General features: G+C 43.4%; 1 protein-coding gene across 4 annotated transcripts in view; it reads right to left on the minus strand.

Moving 5' to 3' along the window:
- The window catches only part of FAT3 (FAT atypical cadherin 3), a 545,951-nt gene that overhangs the window by 59,693 nt on the left and 474,074 nt on the right, over nucleotides 1-12,184 (minus strand). For all 4 annotated transcript variants that reach the window (XM_063127164.1, XM_063127165.1, XM_063127168.1 and 1 more), the window contains exons 14-16: nucleotides 10,788-11,177; nucleotides 4,876-5,090; nucleotides 2,317-2,454 (exon numbers count right to left, since the gene is read on the minus strand). In XM_063127164.1, coding sequence (XP_062983234.1) covers nucleotides 2,317-2,454; nucleotides 4,876-5,090; nucleotides 10,788-11,177 — 743 coding nt within the window. The remainder of the gene's footprint in view (nucleotides 1-2,316; nucleotides 2,455-4,875; nucleotides 5,091-10,787; nucleotides 11,178-12,184) is intronic.

The following is a 12,184-nucleotide window of genomic DNA, read 5'->3' on the forward strand; positions in this document are numbered from 1 at the left end:
AGGCCCCTTCCAACTCTACTATGCTATGATTCTATGTTCACACTGCAGTAAAAAAAGACAAATCTCAGCTCCATGCTATGTAATTAGTGAGATGTGTCTTAAGGCAAAGTGAGATGAGGGACTGCAGCATTTAAAAGGTCTGTCCAAATCAGCAGCAAATGCTTAAGCCCCACTTCTTCCAACGCAACTTCTGCGTGCTCATGCTTTCTTCAAGATTTTCCTGAGGTCTACAGATGGCAATCAATCCACACACCCTCTGCTTCCCCTGCATTCTGCTGACAAACTATTTGCAATGGTGATTCCAAATATTGACAGCTTTATCCTGCTGTCATGTTAATACGGGGAGGCGGTTTTCTTTCGCATTAAGCTGCCTTAAGGCAAACAGAGTCATTTTCCAAGTGGAGATTCCTCTCCCGCTTCCCAAACCTGTTTGCTTGCCTAATTTAGTGCCTCTAACGTTACCTTGCCTGCTGGGAGATACAAGCGGAATTTAATTCTGTGTTCCAGGATTAATAAAGCAGTGACAATGTTTGGGAGGGGGGGTTGGATTTGTGTTTGTGTGTGTGTGTGTGTGTGTGTGTGTGTGTGTGTGTGTGTGTGTGTGTGGCATGCCATGTGAAAACAAGGCTTCTTCTGTGTTACTCTGTGGTGGTGGGGATGGATTCAGGTATTCTCAAGAACTGTTCTCATACGGTGGCCTGGACTCCACATGCAGGAGAATTAGGTGGTAATATGGACTGCAGGTCGCGGATTCTGCATGTATATTAATTGGGGATGAAATCCGTCAATTTCATATTCTCTCATTTTTCCAGTCGCAAATCCAGTTTAATCCAAGCTTTGAGGATTTCCCCAGCCTTAAGTTCTCTTCTCGAACGTTGAGATATTTTTTCCAAGTTTGCATGAAAATTCACGCACATTTTTGTGCGCATTTCTAATACACGGAATTCTGTAGACAATTCTGACTGCTCTGCACAGTTTTGAAAGCAATTTTTCTAATGATGTTAACATGTTAATGTTACTTTTACTACTATACACATTTTTGTGTATACTTCTTACTATTCTAGGCATCCTGTCTGCATTTTTGGAGAACTCCATTGCAAAATCGCAGAAATGTGTATTTAAAAGGTTAACTGAGTTTCAATTTGCATATTGCTTTGAAAAGGCAAAATTGGTTAAGTTTCATTACATTTATTCTATTTATTACATTTATTCACCCTATAGCTGAAGTTCTCTGGACAGTTAACTAAAATGCCAAGCCATTAAAATATATTGCACAAAATACACAAAAAAGCATTTTCTTAAAAAGATATAAATAGATAGCATGTAGAGAACATATAACTAAAAACAATTTTTAAAAGTATCAGCCAAAGATGATCCAAGACCTGATTAAAAACTCATTAAATGTTGCCAAATGCCTGTGAGAACAAGGCAGTTTTAACCTGCCACCAAAAAAACAAATAAAATAAAATCACAATACTGGCACCAGGCAGGCCTTGTCGGGGAGATAATTATAATGAGAACTGGATGAATTTCTCCCCCATTCATAATATCAAAGAATGTCTCTCCCATTCCTAATATCAATTTTAGGAATGTTGGAGCAAATCGTCCAGGGGGCGGGGTCAAGCCCATAGAGCTTTTGGTGTCTTGCCCCCACCTTCCCCCGGACTCCAGATCCGTTGCCTGCGAGCTAGCCTGACTTGAGTTGCATTAAGTTGGGTCAGCTCATGGACTGCCACCACTACTGTTGGCTGCTCTGCACAACTCTCTCACTTGTGATAGGTCTACAGAGTGATCGGTGGACGATAGTGGCACAACGGACGGAAGGAGCCCTGGCGCTACGCTGCCTGCCGCCGGAAGTCATTGTGCATAAAAGTCTGCCTTCTCCCTGTCGGCTCCCCAGCAGGGAGAAAGCAGACTTTTACGCATAACAACTGGAGCTGGAATTGTCTGCTGCTGGTCATTGTATACAAGTTTTCCTTCTTCCTGCTGGAGCCCCATCAGGTTTTAGGGAGACTTGTAGAGTCTGCGAATTCTGGCAGGGAGCCCGTGGCTTGGTTTGCTAATGCAAGCTGAGCCAGGAGCTCTGGGGAAATCTGTCGAGTACCAATAGGGCCAGATTTCCCCAAAGCCGGACATCCGTAGGTGTTTTACAAAAGATTACATCCTTTTGTGAACCGCCCAGAGTGTTTCGGCTATTGGGCGGTATAGAAATGCAATAAAGAAACAAATAATAATAAATAAAAATACAATATAAAAGATAATATTACAATAATTGACAAAAGCAATTTAAAACACTCAACAATAAAAATCCCTTACCCGTTCTCGGTCTAATCTCTTCTTAACTTTTATAAGCCCCAAGCTGGGATCAATTGAAAATTCATTGTTCCGATCTCCATTGATTATGGAAAAATGAATTTGTCCATTTGGAGGACTGTCCAGGTCTTCAGCTATCAACTTTGGAAGGGTGAAGAGTCAGAAACACAAGTGAGAAAGATGGATGAATACGTAAAATAAACTCCACGGAAAACTGATCACTACAAACCCACAGTTAAACGCTTTATTAAATTACATCATTAAAATGCATGAAACTGCATGTGTTTTCCCATCAGGACTCCAGTGCTGCTTCACAAGGGATAATTCGATGACTGTTTTGTGCAAATATTAGGGAACATAGCACTGGTTTTTTCTTGCCATTGTTACTCCTACTAATCTTCGGTACGAATTGAGTGTGTTAGGTGCTTGTAAGGTCTAGAACAAGGGCAGCCAGAGAACAGGGTTCAAGCCTCTCAGACTCAGGGCATGTCTACACCATAAGGTGTAGAGGGAGGAGGTGGGGACAATCCCGGACTTACCTGCTTCCAGGATCATCCCTGGCCGTCTTAACAGAAGTGCGATGTCCCAGAAGGGTAAAGGGCTGTTGCACCCTCCATTTTTTTTTAAAAAAAAGGCAGAAGCTGGAGCGCACTTGTGCACTAACGAAAAAGTAAAGATGAAAGCCCCGACCCTGCTCCCCACAATATCCCTGGACTCCCCCACAGCCTGGCTCCTTCCCTTTGCTGACCCTGCTACTTGTGGGGAGGAGGAAAGAAGCTGGGACAGGTGGCCACACCACCCACAGTCCTTAAGATCGCGGGAAAAACTGGGACAAAATTGGTCCCAGAAATCCCACGGAAATGGAGGGATTGTCCCTGCCTGCTCCCGGGATACCCTGTGCGTTATGTGGACTCACAGGGATGATCCCGGGGGGAAAGGCAGGTGAAGACATGCCCCTACACTGAAGCATAGAGGGAAATACTGCAGCAGTTCTTGCCAGGAGCCCTATGCTGGAAGGCAGGCAGATAGGCAAAGAGAGGGGGAATTCACAGGAAACTTTCTCACTTTCTCATAGGCAGCTAAATATATATTTTGTGCAAGCGTTTTTGGGACGATGCTTTTTAAGGATCCAAATTCAGGGCTGGCACCAAGGGTAGACATGGGCGGGCCCATGCCGAAGACCCACACCCCACTGACGAGAGCCCCCTGGGCCTGCACCACCTCTTCACCACTGCTGCCCTCTGCCTCTCATTCCGGCCCAGAAAACAGTGGTGGCAAAAAGGAGGAGCCGTAGCTGTTGTGGCTACTTGGTCACTGGCTCTCGGACTACGAGGCCAGCAAGTGGTGGCAATGCTGAGAAAGAGGGGGGGGGAGAGCAGGAGCAGCTGGTGACAATGCCGGTGTGAAGGTACACTCACCGAGGGAGGGGGGCAGTGAGAGCGTCTTGCCCGAGGGACCTGAAAAACCTAGAGCCAGAACTATTCAAATTGCTGCAGTTCCAAATCAGACTAGCGACACTTAATGAAGTTTATTTGTGCTAATTGTTTTTTGCTGCTGTCTGTCTTTTCTCCTTTTTTAATGGTAATTTTTGCCACTGTGTTGTTTTCTGGTGGAAAAGCAGGATATAGTGTGGGATAAATAATGAATAAAACGGTGCTGGTCCCTTGGAAAGCAGCTAGAGAACTATATAGAGCATGGGTGGACAACGTCTAGCTCACAAAGGTTGCTCGTCTGGCCACTGGAAACTTGGATTAAATTATAGAGCAATCAGGGTCTTGTCCAGACAAATATCTGGGCACAGCCCCGAAGTATTTATAGCCAGGCTACAACTGGGGATGTACTTAGTTTTTGCTCACAAAACATGCAGGCATGCCCTGTTTGTAGCTCCGAATGTGGGTACACACCAGCTGAAAACATTTGTAAATCGTTGAACGTCTGCTCATTCCCAATTTCCAGTTTGATTTCTGCAAATTTCCTAATTTGCGCAAATTTCCTCTGTAGACTCAATTAGCCCCGGTTTGCCCTATGGAGGAAACTTGTGCAAATCAGGTAAGTTGCGCAAATTTGGGGAAACTTGTGCAAATCTCCCATTTCCCATCTCTCGATTTGCGCAAGTTTCTGATTCGTGCAGAGTAAGCAGTGGTCGCAAACCTGAAGAGGAATTGGGCATGAGACGATGTTTAGAGAATCGTGGTGATCACTCACCCATCCCTTGCTAGGGGAACCAATGGGCTACCTGTGTGTGTGGAGCTATGCTGGGTCTTGGAAAGATAATATATGAGTTTCTGCCTTTCTCCTGTAACTTGAATTAACTTCCTACAAAGGGCAGCAGGACACATATCAAGAAACCCCCAACCTTCTCCCGGTTGCTCCTGAAAGGGCTGTACAGAAAACAAGAGATGCAATCTCTGCCTGAGGATTTACAGCCCTTCTGAAGTTACTGAAAATCCTTGTCAATAATAATAATAAACTGTTCATGCAAACCTAGCCAAGGATTCAGTGATTCAGTATTCTTGGCTGCATACTGGCATATCAATATGGGAAAAACATTTCACAACTCACAGTAATCAATGAATCACCCACTGATGCGTCCTCACTGATGACGGCACTGTAGACCTCTTGGCTAAATCTTGGTGCGTTATCATTCACGTCTGTCACATTTATATTCACTGTTGTCACGGCGCTTAATGCTGGGCTGCCCCCATCTTGGGCTTCCACGACTAGGAAGAAATCCTTACATGTTTCATAGTCCAGAGGTTCAATTACAGATATGGACCCTGGGGGACAGGAAGTGGGATTTTAGAACTACGCAATCCTAAGGGTACAAACAAGTCTTTGAATGCTAATGTTAGCGATCTCAGTGATTGCAGGCTATAGGAATAGGGCCAGTTCGGTTATATAGTTGGCCATTTTGTAAGGAGTAAAGTATGTAAAAATGGTAGAAGGCGGAGATTGTCTTAATGCTCGATGAGGCTCGTATAGAAAGAGCAGATGCTGAATTCTTAAAAAAAATATTAAAACCAGAAACAAAAACAAAAATGTTTTTTTTTAATTTTTGCACTGTACTTGCTATGTATTAAATTTAGATTATTTTATTCTATTATTATTATTCAATTGTTAATTATGTTTAATCTGAATTTATTGGTATGTTTTATATTTTGATATATTAATGTTTATTCTGAGCTATCTCCAGTATTTGAGGCAGTAAGACTGTGTGCACCAATTGCTGGGGAACATGGGTGGGAGGGTGCTGGTGCACCATGTCCTGCCTTGTTGGTTCCTGGCTGATGGCTGGTTGGCCACTGTGTGAACGAAGTGCTGGACTAGATGGACCACTTCTTATATTCTTATGAGCTGCTATGGGTACAGTTTATTGTGAGAAAGCACCTTATAAACTTAGCTAAGACACACACACGTACACACGAAGACTATTAGCTGCGCCCTTCTCCTTTTTTCTCCTTGGATTATCATTGTATGAAGAACAGAAAGTACACTGAGGCTTTGGATGGGTTAGCCTGAGCAGATCCCACAATTGTATGGACTATGGATGTCTGGATTTTGTTTAATCTGCTCCATCCAGTGGAGGCTGATGGGTCTGATGTCAGTAGACGGTGAATCCACTCCAGAATTCAGTCATAACTCTAAGGGAGCTATCCAAGGACAGCTCCTTTACAGTTCTGACTGAAACCGAAGCACATTCACCACCTCACTGGCTTCAGAGCAACCAACCTCCACTGGTTCCATCTGTACATTGACAGATGTCATTCATTCTGTTGTCTGCTCCAAGATGGAATCGGATTTCTACCACACCCTTTGGAAAAATTCGCAAAAATGTTGCTGGCATCCAACATGTTGCGTATTTTCCTTAGCTCAATGTACAATCAATAGGAAGAGTGCACACAAATGAGTCCTATACAGCAGAAACTGATCAAAGTTGTATAAAACATGGTTTCTTAACGGCATATATATTTCCGCATGCCAATATTTGTGTACAATTCTAGAAAGTAAAAAAAAAAAAGTGGTCTGCAACTCCACGGAATTCATGTGACTTTAGAAGATATTAAGTCTGCTGCAGAATCTGAGGGTCAAATTCATAGAATTCTAAAGTTATTTCAATTTGTTTTGGAATTCTCTTACATCCTTAATGTGGACAGGCAATGGACAACTGTTGGCTAAGGTTATCTCACCCTGTCACCAGCCATATGTGCATGGATTGGAGGTACTGGATTAATTTCACACAATGGCTCAGTTCAGACAACACATTTCTCAACGGTGGGTTTTAGAACTCCACGGTGGAGTTGTTATACCACTGTTGAGAAATGTATTATCTGGTGGGAAATCTCCATCCCATGGTGGGGTTTTTTGGAAAACACTCCATGCAGAATATCCATGGTGTGCAGAGGAGAGTTCCTACACAACCGCTGTGTTGTGTGATGTTTGGAGGGCTCTGTGAAGTTTCTTGCTGCATTGAGTGGAGTTTCCCCACTGGTTACAGAGTTCCTTGCCTAGAGTGGCCAAAGGAGGAAGTGCCACTCTAGGAGAGCTGTTGGGATTGTTTTGGGTTTTGGGGTGGGTTTTTTTTTTTTTTTTTTTTGCAGCAATGGCTGATTGGATAGCATTGGGAGGACTGGGAGAGGAGAGAGGGCAGAGGAACTGTCAATCAAACATCACGTTGAGCTTTACTCTATTCCATGGTAGCCCACATTCACACAACGGTGGAATTGGAACATGTTGTGTGGTGAGTACCTTCTAAAAACTCCACCGTTGAGTGGCGCTTTCACACTGCGTGGAGAAAAGCGTTGTGTGAACCGAGCCAATGCCAGAAAGAAGTCTTGTCTAGAGAAATTTGTTTCAGTTCATTTTAGAGCACAGTTTACCCAGTTTGCAGTTCCCAAGCTTGAACGCAATTTGTGGTTGAAATTCATACAACTCGAAGTGGGCACAACTCGGGGGATGAACTTCAAAGTGGAACTTAGGGATGTTCAAGAAATCCATAACAGAACCAAATAAGCTTGCTTTTTATGGATCCAACTTGCAGATACACCAGTAGATCAGCTTTTCCCTGCCGGGTGGATTCTGCAGACTTGTAGATCATTTTTTAAAAAAATCCTTGGGAATTTTGTACACATTTTGTGAAAATGCACATTTTCAGGGAATTTCAGACTTAGGGGAAATTTGTTCACATTTGTGCATATGCAAATTTGCATAAATCTGGAAGATAAAAAAATCCAATTCCATCGCTGGACAGACAAATGAACCAAAGGTGCCTGACAATCTGTGGAACACGGGTAGAACTTCTTTTACACAATCTGTCCATACGTAGTGCAAATTTGAGAATGTGAATAAGCACGGGCTTGTTATATCCCTACCGCTGTTTTTGTGTGGACATGCACCAGCACAGAGCTTCTGTTTGCCATTGGTCCACAGATAAGGATTTATTTTTCTATCGAAAGCTTTGATCAGACCTTTTACATAATCATAGTACAGCCCAGAATCTTCAGCTTCTGCCACCAATCTGTTGATAAGGGAGCTGTCATATGTTAATGCATGACAAATGCCTTTCGCCCTGGTCCTCTCTGGTGATTAAATGTCACCCCTGCTTTTATATTGATTTATCTTCTCGCTTTCATTGTAAAATACAACTGGAATGTTATTTTTCTGTACTTGTTCCAGGGTTATTGATATGCTAATGCAAGACCATCTCTCCTCAATAATAAACCTTAAAACGCACTTGAGGAGTGGTTTAAAGATCCTTCTGACTAAAGAAATACGTTTTCACAACCAGGGAAAGGGGGAAGGAAGATAAGGACAGAGAATTCATCATTTTAGGTCAGGGATGTTGCACATCAGGCCTGTGGACCAAACTTGGCCCGTTCTAGGGCCTTAGCTAGATAAACCCTAAGGTTTATCCCGGGATCATCCTGGGGTCATCCTGGTGCATCTAAATGACACACAGGGGATCCCGGGAGCAGACAGGGACGACCCTGGGATGATCCTGGGATAAACCTTAGGTCTAGCTAAGGCCTAGAATTCTAGTCCTTGAGGGTTCCCCAGAGGACCACTAATCTGCCTGGGCCTGTGAGGGCAGTGGATGCCCCTGTGCCGGCGTTGCTAGGAGAGTTCCGTGCCCCACTGCTCTTGAGCCTTCAAGGATGTTGGGTGTGGCTCCGCCCTGACTTCCGGGTCACGGCACGCCCTTTGTGCCTTTCCCTCTGCTGCGTTAATGGCAATGGGAAATATGCAATTTCCTCAGGCTTGGGCTGATGTGGGCCTTAAAGGCCCTGACTGACATGGGGGTGGGGGCAGCAAAGCATGCTTTCGGGAACCTTCAGAAATTGCACAGTTCCCGGAGGCCCCGGAAAGTCTGTTTTGCCAAGCCTCTTGCAGGCATGACCAGTGTTTCAGAAATGGTTTGATCTATGTGCTTATATAAAATTACACATTATTTTCTTATTGTGAGTCACCTTGAGTCCTTTTGGAAAAGAGTCAGGACATAAGTCAGTTTTTAAATAAATAAATAAATAAACAAAGGCTCCATCCCAAAGTCTCGCAAGGCAAATGTGGGGAAAAGAATTTGTCAAAACACGAGAAGACAAAGTCTGAGGATATTTCTGAATGTATTTTTCAGATTTACTTAAGCCACTGCTATCTGCCAATTGCAATAAGGCTTTAGTTGGCAAGTCCATTTTTATCACTCCACTTTCATCTCTCCTATTCAACCTATCCTAAACTAGGTGGGTGTGATAAAGCTGTTGTCAACTGATGTCCCCAGATTAAAAAGAACACTCAGCTGGTATAATGAAAATGCCTTAATAAAGAAAACTGAATCAGACCCATATATAGGGACTTAACATTTAATGTACTGCAGTAGTCTGGAGCTAAAGTCATGTCCAGGAATACAAATACAGTGGAAGGCTCTACTTTCATAACGATATATCCAAGGAGAGTGAAAGACATGCCTATAGCCTGCACAGACCATGTAGAATCAAGTCTGTAAAGCCACTGTTTTGCAGATATAAAGCTACAAAGATCATGTCTATATAGATAAGACTAGGGGTAACTTACATCAACAAATGTGCACATTTTTCAAACTTTAATTAATATACTTACAACTAGGGATGTGCAAGAACTTAGCTTCAGTTTGCAAATTATTAATCCCAAACACAACTTGCAATCATGTTTGAAATGTTTGAAAAGGGCCTATATTTGGCCAGTTCCTGGAGAAGATGTAGGACTTAGGAAGAGCTTTGCTAAGCCATAAAACTTACCTTTTATCACCTGTGACCAATTATTCACTTTCAGCCTAACCTATCTCACAGGATTGTTATGAGGATAAAAACTGAATACTCTGTCATCAATTATTTGGAGGAAGGGTGGAATGAAAATCTAATAAATAAAACTGATCATGGATCTATAGTGGCTGGGTACATAACCTATAGGACAAGAAGTATGCATTTCAAATGTCAAAGTATCACTGAGTACCAGCTAGGGATCGATGCACCCACAGCCATCTGTTCTCGTTGGATGCTCACAAGCTGCCGCCCCTATTTGTTGCGCCATGTGAGCTGCTGGACGGCTCAGCAAGCGCCCAATGAGCACCGTGGGGCTGTCAACCTCTTAGCAAGCTGCTATTTGCGTAAAACGGCGGCTCAGGGTTTTCCGGAAATGTAATCTTGCGTAAATGCTGTCCGTAAAAGAGGCCATTCACGCAACAATACAGGCGCGAATGGACCATTTACGCCTGTAATGTTGCACGAATGGTCCCTTTACAACCTCCATTTATGTAACATTACATATTGATAAAATCCCGAGCCGCCATTTTTACGCAGAATGACGGCTCGCCAAGGGGACGGGCAGCTGCCATGCGCTTGCGGACCATGCAGTGCTCGCGCATGGTGCCAGTTTGCCAAGTGGGTTTGGGAGGCTGAGTACAGGGGAGTCCGTCCGACTCTATTCACCTTTGGGACTCCCGCAACAACCCTAGTATTAGCTCTGCCTTTATGTAACAGGCGAGTAATAATAGTGGCCTACTTAACAGGGTTGCTGTAATGATTACAGTGCATTGAAAGCACAACGGTTTGTGCACTTATGGATCAAAAAGTAATATAAATTCATATATATATATATATATATATATATATATGTCATTTGCACACCCAGGCCTAATCTACACCAAGCAGGATATAGCACTATGAAAGCGGTATATGGCAGGTGTCAATGGGCCCCAATAATTGTCAGTGCACTTCAATACTGCTATAAAGCAGAAGTGTGGCTCCTGCCTTTTATATACCGCTTTCATAGTGTAATATCCTGCTTGGTGTAGATTAGGCCCCAGTCTTTTGGTACTCCTGCAGTGTCCTGGACTGGGTCAGATTGTTTTCACCTCCTGTTACCTTTCTTCAGGATACAAAACAGACTTTTTTTATTTAAAAAAACCCACTGTTTTATGAGCCTGGTCGTTGGTGTTCACATACCTGTCTTTGAATTGATCCTGAATTTCCCTTTTTCATTACCAGACCTGATGATGTAGGTGATCTCTGCATTTGTGCCAATGTCTTTGCTTGTGGCAAAAACGGCGATAATTTCGGCACTGGGGGTGGTGTCCTCAGGCACTGTCACGAGATAATCTCTCCTCTCAAAGACGGGAGGGTTGTCGTTAATGTCCAGAACTGTGATTGTAACCGTGGCAAGCGAGGACAACGTCTGCACAATGCCCAGGTCGGAGGCTTTGACGGTGACGTTATACGAAGGCTGAAGTTCTCTGTCCAGGGGATGTTCTAAAATGATGATTCCTGAGGACTTGTCTACGGAGAAGAAGCCTTCTGAAGAGTCTGCGAGGGAATACACGATCTTTCTATTCACACCTAAAAAGCAGAAGAAAAGAAGAGAAAATAGTAGGTCTCCTTGATTAAGAAGAGCAATATGGTGTCGTGAACAAAACAGGGAGTTTGGCCCTGGGAGATATAGACCCCAGCAGGCAGCTAATCGTACCGACATCTCATTAGATGAGATCAAACTAAATCTGCCTTAGGGCATTTTTTAAAAGGACAGAGACAGAGAAATATGAACAGCATGCAATGTGTCCATAACCCCAGTGTGCAAAGAGCCCTGTGTATGTGTCTCAAACTGGGACTCTTAGGGACAAGGCTTCTGCTTCTCTGAGGCAGTGTGTCTCATGAAGGAGTCCAAGTCGGAACTGTGGTATCCACCTAAGGAGCATTAGAAGCTAGGGATGTTGTGAGCATCTGACTCAGTCTGGGAGTCCGATGGGCTCCAATGTGTCACCCCGCCCCTGGTAATCTCCGATCTGTAATGGGAGAGGACTAGAGGATTCTGCCACGACACAGGCTCTTTACAACAGGCCTGTCCGCAGACACTCCTTGCTCAAGCTAAGCGCCACCACTTTATGAGCCTGAGGTGAGGGACAAACACCGCCTTTCTACAAACTATGTGGAGAAAGGGGTTAAACAGGAATAATTTCAGGAATAAAATAATGTGCTGGAAATTATATGTGCTGATGGTGAATTAATGTCAGAACGGGTGTTATATGTATATAACTGCAGATAATAAATGCCAAGGACACTCATGGGATTTTTGTGGTAGGAAAACAAACTGAATACAAATTTATTTCAATGTTCACAAACTCTTTTTCAAATTAAAACTTTTCAGACCCTTGTTAAAACCTCTCATCCAATCCTTTCTCTCTTCTCATACACGCTTTCCTTTCTCTCACACCTTCACTCTTGAATTTCCTTTATTATCAGGATTGTTTAATATACACCAACTGACTATCTGCCCGCTACACTCAAAAGACAACCCTCTTTACCCTGAACCTCTAATTCTCCCTCAAACCAAAGTACTTTAAAAACAA

Source organism: Elgaria multicarinata, chromosome 5 (genome assembly GCF_023053635.1).
Source record: "Elgaria multicarinata webbii isolate HBS135686 ecotype San Diego chromosome 5, rElgMul1.1.pri, whole genome shotgun sequence".
Lineage (NCBI taxonomy): Eukaryota > Metazoa > Chordata > Lepidosauria > Squamata > Anguidae > Elgaria > Elgaria multicarinata.